The 16,342-nt window shown below is 32.5% G+C and overlaps 1 protein-coding gene across 3 annotated transcripts in view; it reads left to right on the forward strand.

Moving 5' to 3' along the window:
• LOC143250580 (uncharacterized) overlaps window positions 1–16,342 on the forward strand; it is a 92,450-nt gene that overhangs the window by 62,433 nt on the left and 13,675 nt on the right. Inside the window, exons 11-13 of one of the 3 annotated variants that reach the window (XM_076501362.1) lie at window positions 3,265–3,421; window positions 7,390–7,450; window positions 15,222–15,362. In XM_076501362.1, coding sequence (XP_076357477.1) covers window positions 3,265–3,421; window positions 7,390–7,450; window positions 15,222–15,227 — 224 coding nt within the window. In that variant the 3' untranslated portion in view covers window positions 15,228–15,362. Of the gene's footprint in view, window positions 1–3,264; window positions 3,422–7,389; window positions 7,456–15,221; window positions 15,425–16,342 lie in introns of those variants that run through there. The other 2 variants (XM_076501363.1, XM_076501361.1) reach the window with 2 other exon arrangements.

Genomic DNA, 16,342 nt, shown 5'->3' on the forward strand with positions numbered 1-16,342 from the left:
TTTTAATTTTTATGTTTTCAGCCAAATTGTTTTCATACATCCTTTTGAGTGTCCTAATTTTCTGTTTGCTCAGCTTCATATTCAGACACGGTTGGCTGAGATAAGTGTGTCATTAGATAGTGTTGCTGTCTTCATTGATCAGCCCATTCTGCCATGGCTTCTTACCATCTCCACCTGTGACATTTCTTTGAGTCATATGAGGATATTCTCAGCTGGAAGTGTCATATTCTGTTTGCCAAGTGTCTTTGAACCATTTTTCTATTTCTGTTTATATGGATGGTTCAAAATTATGTGAGTCTGTGGGCTCTGCTATGGTTTGTTGTGGCTTGTTGGTTGCTCACAGGATCTCCTCAACAGTTTTTGTATTCACTGTCAAGTTGTATGTCAAATATCTTATCCCAAATCACACAGAAGCTATGCAGTACACAGCTTGTACTATCTATACTGTGATTCTCTTAGCTCTCTACTGACCCTGGAATTTCTTCATGTTAGTTCTCCACCTGTTCTGATCAATATTTAAAAACAGCTGACCTGTTTTTATCTTATTATTTTATCCAGTTTTTCTGGATACTTTGCCATATTTGTATTCTCAGGAATAAGCTTGCTCACACTGCAATTAAGTCCTTCTGCTCTGGTGCTGTCACACCTGTGCCTACACCACGTATGGACTATGATCCTGTAATCAAGTCTTAGCTTCACACCAATTGGCAGTCTACTTGGAGAGAGTAACATAACGACAAATTTTTCCAGATCTAACCTTTTGTTACTCTTTGGCCATCTTGTTTCTACAAGGAGGAAATTGTCCTAGCTAGGCTACACATTTGTCACAGTTTTTTTAACCATCATTTTCTTTTACCTGGGACATTAAAGTCGCATTTTACTGTTGTGCCATCATCATGAGTTTGAGTAATGCCACTATTCTAGAGATGTCTTTTCCATGAATTTACCCCTGACATTGGACAGCATTATTGGTGATGGTGACACTGTTCAACTTACTTGCATTTTTTAATTTTTATGGGTATTTTTACCTGCTTTTGGAACTTTGTTTGCTTTTTAACATTATTTTTATCTTTTATAAAATTTAATTTTGCATTTTTACAACTTGTTTGGTACAGATTACCTTGTTCTTTTGTGCCATAAACCACCAATCAACCAACAAACCACCCAATTAATTTATGATTTTTATCTTTAAATGCTTTTTATAAACCATTTGTACTTATTTATTAGCTCTTCTGACTTATTCTTCCGTATATTGTTAATGCCTATGTACACAACAAAAAATGTATCGTTGTCAGTCCCCTTCTTTATATATTTTGCTCTATCAGTTATGTCTTCCACCTGTGCCTCAGGGTAGCATAGTCTTTTTTTTTTCCTTTAATTTACCCCACTGACTTTTCTATCCACATGCCGTATCAAAGAATCACCTATAACTATAACCTCTAAGTTCATCACCCATATCATTCTCTATTCTTTTTCATTTCCTTCCCTTCAATATTTTCTCATCTACTTAAGCTAAGGACTGAAATCTGTTGCTCAATAAAATAGGGTCTTTACAATTAATTTCACTATTTTAAACCCTAATACTATGCTTTCTAACTTCCTGAATGTCATTGTTAATCTTAACTAATGCCTTCCTTACATGTAAGAGCATAAGCTTCTCTTGAAGTCCTGCTTTCATTTCTCAGTTTATACTCCTCTTTATACATTTCCTTAACTTTAGTTTGAATAGTCTCCAAGTTTTCCTCTAACCTTCAAACTCTACACATAAATTGATCATCCTCAGTACTAGCTTCCTTAAAATTGCATAGTAATCTAGAGTTCCCAAATAAAACCCATTTGTTGCACCTGTCACACACAACAAACTGGGAATGCTTAAATTCCAAACAAGTCTTTACTATTGTAATATTTGTTGAATTTAAATAAACACTCAATACTATGAGTAAATACCAGTTAAGACTAAGGTTAACAATTATCTAGTTTTTAGATAGTATTTATTAAGTAAAACAGTGTATTTAATTTGTTTTACAATTATAATTATAACTAAGCCTAAAGAACTGTTACACTTACTAAACCTAATATAACATTATACAGCATGTCACAGTACTAAAACTAAATTAAAAGCTTATACCTACTACCAAATCTAAATTGAAAGCTTATACCATTCTTACTAAATCTATTTATTTATTTTTTTTGTTTTATGACTAATTTCTAAAGATAAAGGTATGAAAAACCAAATAATATTTTAACATTTATAATATTATAAGAACTTTCTTGTGTCTTCTAGTTTCAAGTAGCTTCCTCTAGGGTTAGGAGTTGAGTACTTTGATCTGTAATGTCTCAACTTCTGTTTCAGCTGGTTTTGGGAAGGCAGCGCCCCTAATATTTTGATACAAAAGACAGTTGCTTAAGTAACCTTATAGTAGAAATAAACCACTGTGTTTTTAGATGTGTATGATTCTCAACCTCCACCCCTATGCTTTACTTGCATGTACATTTTAGTGTTATTTTGTGCTCATATCTGTACAATCTTTTAGTTAACATGCTTTACATTATCTTCTTATACATTTAAAATAACCCAGAGCATTATCAGATATTAATTTTAATGAAGTGTTTGTATGTGCATGTTGTTACATATAGATAGTATTTTTTTTTTACTCTAGCAAATACTGTTTTGATCCAAAATATACTAGTAACACTTTCATACAATAATTATGATAGTAAGAATTATTATCCTTAAAAATTTCTACTTTTTTATCATCTTGTTTAGGTAGCATTTACATACATAAACTTAATGCTGTTTTTGTATATTTTGTGTGTAGCCAGACTTTTACCACATATCTTACATTATTTTTCTGTATTTCATGAGTAGTGTGTCCTTATCTAAATATACCTTATACTATTTCTTATACTTATAATATGTGTAACCAGTCTTTACTTACAACTATTTAATAACATTTATTTGTAGTTCTTATGCAAGCATGCTTTATTTGAACATACATTATATTGTTACTTTGCACTCGTATGTGTACATAATTTACATTCATATATTTAACATTATGTCCCTGCCCCTTAAGTATAAACAGCCTTTGCTTAATTGTACTTCATACTTTTTTCTTCACTTGTTTTAAAACAGACATGCATTATTTATGTTTCAGATAGATATAGTTGAAAATGCTAAAATATTTTTTATATTTTATCTGTTAGGTATGATTGAGAGATTATAGTTCATGTTACTTACAAAGTTATACATTATGTAATATCTAGAACATGAAAAAGAACATGCAGATAAGGAAATAAGAAACAGCTCTGACCAGAGGAATGGAAAACCTACACGACAGTGTCCGTACTGTGAGAAGTGTTTTCATGCAAGGTTTAGTTTAAGAATTCACCTAAGAGTACATACGGGAGAGAAACCCTACAGGTATTTTTTTTTTAATATATATTTATCGTATTTATTTTGTGTATCATAATGATGTTTGTACACTTTAAAGCATTGTTTGTTATTGAAATATGATAAAGGTCACAACTGCTTGTTTATTAGCTGTGCTTGTTTAATCATCTTGCTATAGGTAGGTAAAAACATGCCACAAACTTTTACAGAGATATAATCAAAGTGTAAATAAACTACTTTATCATTAATATATATGAATAAACTTGATACCAAAACATAGTTTTATGTTTAATATTATGCAAGTTTCAACTTCTTAATTTTAAAAGGAAATATTTAAATAAATCCTCGTTCTCCTCATATATTCATATAGCAACACTTGTTTTGTCCCAGTTTCCCAATTCTTTATTTTTTTATCACCCCTCTCATCTCTCAAGTTGAATATATTTATTATAGTCTAGATATTACAAAGCCATACTTTGATTATTTTATCTTCTTTTTTTTTTTTTCTCACATGCCTCTCAGTAATTCAGTGGTAAGTTTGTGGACTTACAGTACTAAAACTTGGGCTCAGTTCCCTATGGTGGACACAGCAGATAGCTCAAAGCAGCATTGATCTGAAACAAAAAGAAACCTTTTTGTGCCCTTCTAGCTTTTTTGTTTATGGAGATATAAATTAAATGTCTGACCCTGTTGCAATGCTCATCTATCATATTCTTGTTTTCCAAACTGTCAATAATTATATAATATAGTTTAAGCTACAATAATATGGTAACTTAATTAAATAGTTATATAATAATTGATAAATTATGCAATAAAAATATTATACAAGTAATTATAATTATACAATATATACAATTATTGTGCAATATATATTACAGTTTTCTCTTACAATTTGCAGTCAGTGTGGAGAGCAAAAAGCTTTATCTCTTATTTCTTTGTGGTGGTTACAAGGTCAAATGAGATGGGTCCATGTAGAGTTAAAACAGAGCAAATAACTTATAAAATTAATCTGAAAAAAAGAAGTTTGATATTAATTTTGTAAGTATTAGAGGATATGCAATTTAAATTTGAAAGCTGTAAGAGAAAAAAAAGTATTTTTAATCTTAATGCGAAAATTTGAACACAGACTAATCAAGTACTCTTGCTCTCTATTTTTATGAATGTAAAAAATTCAGTTAAAAATAGGATTTTTAGAAGATATTACACATATAATGTCTTTTAAGTGTTTCCCAAATTTTCTGAATATACACACGCTGTATTAAAAGTTATTGTATGAATACTTACATGTTTATCTGGTAGTTGCAAAATGTTAAAATGATTGAGGTCCTATCAAAAAAGTTAAATTATTTTCAAATTAAATAAAAAAATTTCATTTTATGCAAAAACGTTTTTATACAAACCATACAAATAAATACTTAATTAATAATTTTCATAACTTAAAGGGAATTTTAATACAAATTTGGAGACAAACACTTTACAATGTGGCTAGTGTCCAACTGATTTATCAAAGAGGATTTTATAAGTAAGAATGTAAGAAAAGTATATTTAATAAGCTCTTCTGTTGATCAGATTTTTAGTTTTGCTTTAAGTAGGTAGCTTTCTCTGATTAGAAGTTCATTAACAATTTGATCAAAGCTGTTGAATAACAAAGCAAAAGCTCTCTCAGATGTAACAAACAGTTGGTTACATTATTGTTTACCACCAAAAGTATAATTTTTTTCATATACAGTCATTTAATTTTTAAGTATAATTGTGAATGTACTATTCTTTCAAAGACACCATTTATTTATCAAGCTTATAATTCAAAGAAAAAGTATTGTTAGCCTAGAGTTTGCAGAATGGCTGACAGTCTAGCTTAGAGTTTGCAGCATGGCTAACAATTTAGTTTAAGAGTTTGCAGCGTGGCTAACAATCTAGCTTAGAGTTTGCAGCGTGGCTAACAATCTAGCTTAGAGTTTGCAGCGTGGCTAACAATTTAGCTTAGAGTTTGCAGCGTGGCTAACAATTTAGGTTAAGAGTTTGCAGCGTGGCTAACAATTTAGCTTGAGAGTTGGCAGCGTGGATCTAGCTTGAGAGTTGGCAGTGTGGCTAACAGTCTGACTAGGAGTAGTCAATGTAAATTTTAAAAATATATATATATATTTGATTTCTATGTTTATTAGCTTAAGTATGGACTTTAAGTACAGGTGAGAGATGAATAGATATTAAGCAACTTTATATTAAAACTACTGAGTGTTTAACAGTATTCAATTTGAGGTATTAAACATTGAAGCTTATTTTTACAAATTTAATATTTGTCACAGGCTTTGCATATTTAGTTCATTGGAGAATATTCTTTCTATTGATTTTATCATGCAATAATTTGCATTTTGAAGATTTTTGAGGTTATTTTTTTCCAAACCACTTTGATGGAATTTCTTTATCACTGTTTCATTCTATGTGTTTTGTAGCAAATGATGAACCTGCCTCATACTTGTGAATAATAACTCCACAATTTTGAAGTGTGAATGTTCATCTATATCATTCATGTTGGAATAAGTTTTAGGTTTATACTCAAATGCACACATTCACTGTTTCTGATTTGTTAAAGAACTAAAATTAGTTGGAGGCAGTACTCTTGTATATTACATTTTGTATATGCAATTTCAGATTTCTTAAATCAGTTGAAAACAGTACCTTTCACACCAGTTATTGTTCTTTTTTATAATCTTTCTTTTTCAAATCTGTTAAAAGTAGTACCATGTATATAGTTTTTTAAAATACAAATTGTACCGGGACGAGAAATAACTTCTTAACCTTCCAAAGACAATACAAAAATTGAATCGTAATTTGATTGTTTTGTAGGAAGATAGTTTTATGTATTTTTTTAACTTCTAGAAATTAAAATTGTTCTGAAGCTGTTTAATTTAGATAGAATTGAAATTTTTGTAACACTTTGTGTACTTAACCTAATTTTGGTACATTGGGGATGAATATAGTTATCATACAGGTTAATTATTTATTAAATGTACAATTTCATTACTTATAGATCTCCAAAGTATTGTTGCTTTTTATTGAACAACTGCAAAAGGCATATTCATATTTATTAATTTAATTGTGATGCCTGAAGCAGTGTCATTCTTAACACTTCTATTATACAGTTATGATAGTAAACAAAATAAATGTAATTAGCTTTTATTCCTGTTTGATTGAACATGTTCAACAAGTCCATATAAAGTACAAAAACAATCTAGTTTATTGAATTTTATTTTAGCGAAGTTGGGTCATTTAGACATACAGGTATATCTTTATTTAGGCTGTAAGATATTTCCCTTACAAACTAAAAGTAACTAAATGTGAAATCAGTATACACAGTATTAGTTTGTTTCTGTTAAATAAAATTAATTTAACTCTTTCATGACAGGCTTATACAATTTACAGAAATTGAGTCACAAATTTCACTTGTACAAATATGTGTGGTAACTATGAGGTTTTTTAATGTATTCCCTCAAAAACTGGTAAGATTTTGTTAAAGACCATAAGTATCTTGTCTACAGTTAATTGGATTTAATTAAGTGTTGTTACTAAAAAATGTTATTTTTCTATTGTAATTGCTCATATTCAAACTATTAACAAATTGAGTGCAAAGTTATTTTCATTTTAAGTATAAAAGAAATTTTTGCTGTCTTATAATTTTTGTTTTTCATTTGTGTAATCTATAGAACTTCCTAAAGGAATATCAAAAGTTTTTTAAGGTAAATGTTTAAATCTTATTTTTTTTCATTTTATATATCATATCACTAATTCTAGTTATTATTGTAAGCATACAATCAATGAAATAATTAAAATTAGGAAATAGAAAAAAAAACGAAAAACACGTATACCTTTTAATTTATTGTAGAAAATCTTTAAATTGTTTACTTTTGTTAAATTTGTTTTTCCTTTTTGCATAGAGTTGATTTTTATTGTATTATTTTCTTTTCTTGTCTCTTACGGTTTATTATTCATCTCAACACAAGTCAATGGTTCCATCAAGGCATGCAACAGTTTCTTTGGGAGATGAGAAACCCTTCAGCAAAAGTATAGTTCAGTGCTTAATATTATTACTTTGATAGACATGAAGATTGAGTTATATTTGGAAAGTGCTTAAGCCTTTTCATTATTCATTTTCAAACATAACTAATGCAAAATTAACTATAATAGTTTAAATACAATTTAAACTGTATCTCTAACTATAAAATATTTAGGTTAGAAAGAGTCATAAGTGCTATAGTCGATCAAGCAGCCAACAGTATGACAGTCAATCTGGGTACTCTGTGATGAAAACTTGCTGCCAATTTCAAAATATCCATTCTTATTGTGTGCTATGAAATGTGCTCTTTATTATTTTATGTACACATGTATATAAAGTCTGCATAGAAGGGATAAAGCTCAAACAAATCTGTTGAAGATAGGTGTGGAACCTGTCAGGGGTTGATAAAGTTCATTGCTTGTTTCAACTGTATTCATTCAGAGTACTTGGAAAGGAATGAGTCAAAGGGTTAGATAAGTATCTTAGTAGCCAGATGTTCCTTTACACTATAATTATTATATTATTGAAGATATAAAGAGCCAAAGTAGAGATTTTTTTCGGTCTTGTTGATCACGTGATGGTACATCAGAAGTGTTAAGTAGTTTTGTAAAGGTTCATTTTGTACTAAAGGACTTAACACTTGAATAAAATAAAACATCAAATGATAACACATTATAATGTTAAATTCATTCACATACATTCATATATCAAAGATGTTTAATTCAGTTTTGAATGAAACACAGAGATTTGTGCATAAAAGTGTTTAAAGAGGATTCCATTTAAAAAATTAAATACATATACATTGGGCTACATTAAGTGATAGTGTAGATCTAGGCAAGTATTTTTGCCACTCCAACCTCCATGTAATCACTTCAGGAAATAAACCTTTCTATGTATATGTGTGAGTATGATATCTCAACTGATGTAATTTTTGGAACATTGATTTTTTGTAATCTGTTTTCAGGTAATTGGTTCATACTTCTTTTAGATTTCCAGTAAGTTCTGCAGTTTAACAGCAGTAGGATTTCCTTAACTGTATAATAGTTAATAGTGATGATTAAATTATTTATATATTTATTTATGAACTTCCTTTGTACTATGGTTATTTAACCCTTTTGCACATAAGTATTTATGCTGGAACTTTTGATACAGTATGTGTACCTTCACAAAATTTGGCAGACTTTTAGTAAAGAGTACATGTTTTTTTGTACATGAAAAATTAATTTTTTAATGAAGTATTTTTCCAAAGATTTGTTTGTGAAAATATTGAGTATGTTTGGTTACTAGTTTGAGTGTGAAGTGATTTCATGTTATGATTAAGAAAACTATTCTTAGTCCCCAAAATCTCAACTATTATTTGTAAATTTCTAAAACCTCCTAAATACATTTCAGATGTTTGTTTTCAGTAAGACTTATATTTTGTTATTTTCTATACCCTCTGTGTGGTCTGTCAATTGACTGACTTTGTAACCATCATAAGAAATTAGGAAATAAATAAATATAAATTATGTTTTTATGCCAGAATGACAACAAATTATATGAAAATACAAATGTTTAGTCTAAGTAGCTTAAGTCTTGTATATTTATACATATGAGTATCTATTTTTATTATATTAAGCTTCTAGTTGAGCCTAGCTAACATTACTTAATTTGCATTGACATGGTACCTATACACTTATGTTAACATATAATATAAAACTGGCTCAGTCTTGGCTATGTTTTAGTGGACTAGTATTTTGTAATATACAGTGACAGCTAAATTATTATACACTGTATATAGGTTATAACTATTTAGAAATAGATTATGAAACTTGTTTTTCTTAAAATACAGAACAATAAATCAAGGAGTAAAGCACACAACTATCTCTTCTAGCTTTGACCTTTGAATGCAGTTGCTGCTGGACATATATTGCTAAAACCTTTATCATTTCATATGTGGAGGACATCAGCCAGCATGTTTTTTGGTTTTATATAAACATTTGAATATCTGTGGAAAAAAATCATAGATAACTATACTGATATCATAAATTCCACTATAATTTATTAAGCTTAGAAACTAAGCTGCATTTGGGTCTAAAAAGGTATGAAACTTCAAGCAGACTAAAGATACAAGCTACTTTCTTGAAATCTTGGTTTTAATGAATGTGGTAGCCTTTTCAGAAATTATAATGACTGAAAAAACCAGTAGGGGATGTTCTGAGCTGTTAGTTATTCACATATCATATACGCTAGTAAGTGTACATAAGTGACTTTTTCTGAAAATGGAAGGAGGTGAATATTGTGTTTTATTCAGTACACAAGTCATATCTTGGCAAAATAAAAAGATATGAGGTTCTTACTTGATATTCTAGCTTGTCAATAATGATAATTTAAGTTTCTAATTTCTAAAGCTATTTACTTAATATTTTGATATTACAAACATCTAATTTTAACTAGTGCTGCATTCAGCATACCTCATGACCCACTCCCCTTAGTGTGAATTCCTGTATGTGATGAGGAGACCTCCCAGGGAAGGTTCTGTTCTTTCAGTTTACCTCCTCTGGGATCTAAACATCCACCCATGTGTTTGCCATGCATGGTGACCCTTGAAGGGGAGGAGAGGACCCTGGTGGTTGAGGGGTCCAACCCTAACACACCACTTTGACCTTGAATTCCTGTAGACAGGCAGCCTTGGGGTGGCCCTCCTTGGGTCAGTCTGCTGGTCCACTTGGACTAAGGTGAACCAAGTAACAGTGTTGGATGTTCTCAACAGGTGTTGTGGACATTGCATCTGATGCTGGTGTTTGGGTATATTGCTCATGAAACCCTGGCATTAGTGCAGTGTCCTTGTTTGGCATTGTAGTGCATCCCCTCGTAGGGCTTCATGGTGGGTGAGGTCAGTGGACACCGAAATATTCGTTTTTTTATTATGGATCCTTCAAATAAAATGGTAAAAAATAGTCCCTAGGTAAACAACCATGTCTTAAAGATTCTAAGCAGCAATCTGTAACACCTGTGCACCTCGTTTTCTTATCCCACATTCTCTTTCAGACAAACCTTTAGGGCAAATATCTCCCTTTTTCATTCAGAAGGGACTAGAGGGACTTGCTAGCATTCCAAAGTCAGTATAGAAGCTTTGATCTGGTGACATATTGGTGGAAACATCCACACATCAACACAGTGAACTCCTCTTGCATTCAAAAGCAATTGAAGATATACCTATTGAGGTTATGCCTCATGCTACTTTGAATTCATCATGAGGAGTTATTGTTGAGAGGGATTTAAAGAACATTCCTGAGTCAGAGATTTTCGTTGGTTTCTCTGCCCAAGGAGTTTCTGCAGTGAGGAGTATCAACACTCGCAAAGATGGAATTATGATGCCTAAAAATGTTCTCATTCTGACATTTACATCACTACATTCACCTGCCACCATCAGTGCAGGTTATCTTAATTGCAAGGTGCGGCCATACATTCCAAACTTTTTCAGATGTTTTCAGTGTCAGCGGTTCGGTCACTCAAAGATGTCGCGTCATTGCCCCTTGACGTGTGCTCATTGAGGTGGCAAGGACCAAGATGCCTATGAGTGTGAAACAGACCCTCATTACATTAATTGCAATGACTCTCACCTGTCCTACTTGCCTTCTTGCCGTAAATGGTTGGAAGAAAAAGAGGTAGAGCATTTGAAAATGATTCATAACATTACTTATTCTGAGGCTCGAAAGCTGCTGTCCACCACTTCATCTTGGACGTATACTGCTGCACTTCATTCCACTACTACAGTGAGAGTGCAGACGGATCTCTCTGTGCCCCCAAAAGAATCGTTCTCAAACCAAATGAAAAGTCTTTTGACCTCCATGGTTAAAGAAGTTGATGAATCAACTTCAACACCCATCTCTGTCCCTAGCATACATTTCATCAAATCTGAAGATCCATTTCCTTTGGTTCTGGGTACAGGCATTTCCTTGGGTATATCTTCTTCTCTCACCCTAAGATGCAAAATGATCATTCGTTCATGTCCTCAGTTGCTGGAATCCTCTTGTAACAGCAAAGAACTGCCCAATTGACCCAGGGCAGGATCCATGGAGGTCGATAGACCTTTCTTGAATAAAGATATGGTCATAAACAGAAGGGTTCTCTACTCAGTTCACCTACATATAAATGAAAATGGCCACCTTGATACAATGGAACTGTCGAGGTTTACGTTCTAATCTGGATGACATCGAAACACTGATTACTTTCAACCATTCTGTATGTCTTTTCTTACAGGAAACATTTCTGAAACCTGCCGATACAGTCACCTTTTGGGGGTTTTCTTTGTAGAGAAATGACAGGCTGTGTGATGGACGAGTGGTTGATCAGCATGTGCCCACCTTGTCTTTGCCACTTGACACACCCTTGGAGGCTATAGCCATCAGTGTTTTCTTGGGTCATAGCATCATTGTTTGTTCTCTCTTCCTGTTGCCTGGAGAGACATATAATCACTCAAACCTTGATGCTCTCATTGGACAGTTGCTGTCTCCCTTTATAATCCTTGGACATCATCCCCTCTGGGGAAGTGCTGATATTGATAAGGAGGGATTGCTCTGTAGAGCATATGCTCTCTGATCACAACCTTTCTCTTTTCAATAGCAGTTTTTCCACTTATTTCCATGCACCTAGTCAGTCGTCTACTGCTATTGATCCCATTTTTATGGCCGACTGACAATAATCCACGAGACAGTCATCATTTTCCTATAATTTTGAGAGAGACTGGCCATGGTCTTTGCCACCTGACCCATGTTCCCCAGTAGAAGCTGGATCAAGCAAACTGACCCTCTTTCTCCAGCTTTTCTTGTGTCCTGTCTTCTTCTACTTGGGGAGCAGATTGATGTTCTATGCTAAAGATATATTGTGCTCATATTCGATTGAAACTCGACTATGGATCACTGGTCTGTGGCTCTGCCAGGACCTCAGCTTTAAAGATGCTTGACTCCATTCGTCATCAAGGACTTTGACTCTACACTTGGGCTTTCCACGCTTCCCCAGTTCAGAGCTTATACATAGAGTCTCATGAACCTTCTTTGCACCTCTGCCACTTGCAACTTTCTTTACTATATGCTTCGAAACTTCATTCCTTACCAAAGGGGTTGTGTTTTCATTCCTCGGTGGGCCATAATTTTTCAGAACAGATGATCTGCCATTACTCCTTTTGGCCTTCGTATCCAGGGCAGTTGAATGAATTGGGTCTGTCCTTGGATAACATTGCTGTATCCTCTGGTCAGCCCATCCCACCATGGATTCTTACACTCCCCAATTGTGACCTATCTTTAAGTCATCTGAGAAAAGCAGGTGCTCCCGATTGGAAATACTGTCTGTTATTTGCTGAACATCTTTCGAACCATCCTTCCATTTATATTTATATAAATGGTTCGAAATCAGGTGATTGTGTGGGTTCTGCCATGGTTTGTTGTGGTTTGGTGGTTGTGTTCAGAATTCCCTCTACAGCTTCTGTGTTCACTGCTGAACTGTATGCCATTTCTCTTGCTCTGGATCACATAAAAGCTTAGCAGTACTCAAACTGCACTATTCTTACTGACTCGCTTAGTTCTCTTCTGGCCCTTCACTTTAGTTCACACCCTCTTCTTGCCGATATTCAAAACCGACAGGCTCATTTCTCTTTAAAATCCACTTTTATCCAGTTTTTCTGGATACTGGGTCAGGTTGGTATTTGTGGGAATGAGCTTGCTGACACCGTAGCTAAATGTATCTGCACTGGCACTCTTACCACTGTGCCTGTTCCATACATGGACTATGGTCCTGTTCTCAAGGCTTGTCTTTGTGCCAGTTGGCAGTTGATTTAGAGTGAGCAATATGTAAACAAGCTTTCCCAAAGAAAACCCTTGGACTTTGGCTATCTTGCTTCCATAAGGATCAGAAAGAGGAAGTTGTTTTAACTAGACTACACGTTGGTCACAGTTTTCTAACTCATCATTTTCTTTCATGTGGGACTGATGCACCAATGTGTTGTCTGTGTAATACTCGGGTCACAATAAGCCACGTTTTACTGTCTTGCCGTCGTTATGGCTCTCAATGAAAGCACCGTTTTAAACGTGTTCTGTCCCAAGGTTTATCCATAATGTTAACACTGTTATTGGTGATGGTTGATGGTGACACTGTCCACCTTGGAAATGTTTTTAGTTTTTGAAAGGCCATTAATCTTTTTAATGCTACTTAAGTTTTTTTAATTTATACATTAGACCTTTTTCAATGTGTGATTCCCTTTTAAGAATCAAAGTCCAGCTAGTTTGATTTTAAATTAGAAAATGGCCATAATGTCAAATAACTTTAAACCAAGACTAGAAAGGCCATCTTCAGGTGACTAACACTGCTGTTTGAACTACCTGTTAGTCATCCTGGTGAGTTATAATTAAAATTTTGCTGCAAGTCTTTTAAAACCTTTATTACTTTACTTTCTAAAAATGCTCATGGCGTCAAATAACTCGGAACCAGGACTAGAAAGACCAACTTCAGGTGACTGATGGTGGTTTTTGAACTTACTTGTTAGTCTTCTTGGCAAGTTATGATAATTACATTTATGCTACAGACAGTTCTTTGCAACTTGCATTTCTCTTACTGCTGTAGACTAGATGTAAGCATTGGTTTTAATGCTATTTATGTTTTTTATAAACTTTGCTTTGTTTTACCTTAATTTTCTTTTATGAATTTTACTAAATTTATTTTAATTTTAACTTTTTAAAAGATGTTTGGTACAGATAGCCTAACTGCTTTGTGCCATAAAACACCAAACCAACCAAGCAACCATCATGACCCACAAAAATCTATATTTAGGTGGTTTCTTTTAAATTAAGAAACTAACTCTTATGTAATATTAAAGTTTGAATTATAACCTACAATTTAATTCCAAACTTATTGATATAAATTCATAAAATACTTGTTCATTAAAATTTTGAATGCAAGTTGCAAACGTGATGACATGACCTTTGACCCCTTGACCTGTTGTGAAAGGGTTATGTGACTTCACCTATTTCTGTTCTTAATGTTATTTTCCTTTTCATCATGATTATTCAAATCTGTTTATTTTTTCTTTTAACTAACTTAACAAGGCCGAAGCAGTAAAACTGTAAAACAGTTGTATATGTAGGTGATCCATCATTACTTTGGGCTGTAGATCTGCTTGTTATTGTAAAAGTATATGTGGCATGTATGGCACTAATACCCACTTTAATTTGGAATTAGCTTCACATGTTTTACTGTTGAGATTCTTAGTTGAACCCTTGTTTGTGGTGATAGCATTGAAATGACTGGTAAACTCAAACCATTCTTAATATTTTATTATCCATTTAACCTCATCATTTTGAAAAATTGGACTGAGTTATTTTCCTGAATTTCATCAAATTTGGTTCAACCAACTCCTAACAACAATTGTGGTATGAGGGTCTCAGAAACTTCTGCTTTGTATGTATGTTTGTGTGTGTCTTTATGTATACCTATGAAAACGTTTTTCTTTCCAACTTTTTATATTAGTCTATAAATCTAGAACAAATCATTTGTATCTTTAATGGATTTAAGTACAGCAAAAACTACCTCTTCAGTAGTTATTAGGAGAAAAAAATATGTGAAGTACTTTTTTTACGATTATTTCAAAGAAAACTAGAAATAACTAGAATTATTCTAGTTATAGCTAAAATATGTATTAGGGTAAATCTCAATCTTTTATTCATATATTGTGTTTTGATCGTTTATCTCTAATACAAACAAGTAATTGTTTTTAGAAAGTTTACCAGTTTCACTTTTATACAGGTGTGACATATGTAACCAGGGTTTTACTCAGGCAGGAAATTTGAAACGTCACAAGGAGGTTCATCTGGAAGAAAAGACATTTATTTGTGAATATTGTGGACTGGCTTTCCAACAGAACTCTTCTTTGAAAGCTCACCTTGTCAGACATACAGCTATCCCAATGTATCAGTGCAATCAGTGTCCAGCAAGGTTCTATAAGAAAGGTATGTTAAACAAAGCCCAACAAGTGTCAGTGACATGAGTGTTTGAAAAATTATCACCATTGTCAGTGCCCATTAACTGCTATGGAAAGATAAGTGGTAAAATACCAGTGGTGTTAATGGGTAGCAACTGTTGTCAAGAAGGATTAGTATCAATTTTCTTGATTATCTCCTGTGTGTGTATATATATATATATTTTTTTTTTTTTTGGTTTTTTTTTTCATTGAAGAGTATGCTTATAATATCTATTTGTAAGTTATTAATTTTTTATGGTTTTACAGGTTATTACTTGTTTGATGTTTGTGTTATTGATTATTGTGTGTTTATAGATCATTTCGATAAATGATAATAAAGAATAAATTGGCACATTTAAATGAAAACTTTTCCTAGTTTATTTTCTGTTATATTTCAAACAAATGCCAGTCATTAGGCATTAAAGACCACGTGACAGTGTAGTTTGACTGATGCCACCATAATACAGTTTTTACTGCCTGAGAAAGGCATTTACTCAAAATATCACAGAAAATAAAATAGAAAATGTTTTCATTTAGACATGTCAATTTATTCTCAGTTATCAGTTATTCACATTTTCCTTCATATCTTGTGGAATAATAATCATTCAGGAATTTATGTATCATTACTTTATGTATTATATTTATAAGTTTTTACTTTCATGATTTATTTTCAGGTTATTGCTTTTGTTTGATGAAATAATAGTACTGTGTGTGTCTACAAGTTGTTACTTCTACACAGTGTGTACTGATTATTATTTATTTTGTTCATAAATTGTTACTTTTTGTTAGTTTTACTTTTGTTTAATGAGATGGTATATAGTTGTATTACTTGTGTTACGTTCAGGATTGGCCACTTGACCAGTATTTACATAATCTGTTAATTAACTGGTCAAACAGTGTCAGGAAT

Source organism: Tachypleus tridentatus, chromosome 5 (assembly GCF_004210375.1).
Source record: "Tachypleus tridentatus isolate NWPU-2018 chromosome 5, ASM421037v1, whole genome shotgun sequence".
NCBI classification, from domain to species: Eukaryota; Metazoa; Arthropoda; class Merostomata; order Xiphosura; family Limulidae; genus Tachypleus; species Tachypleus tridentatus.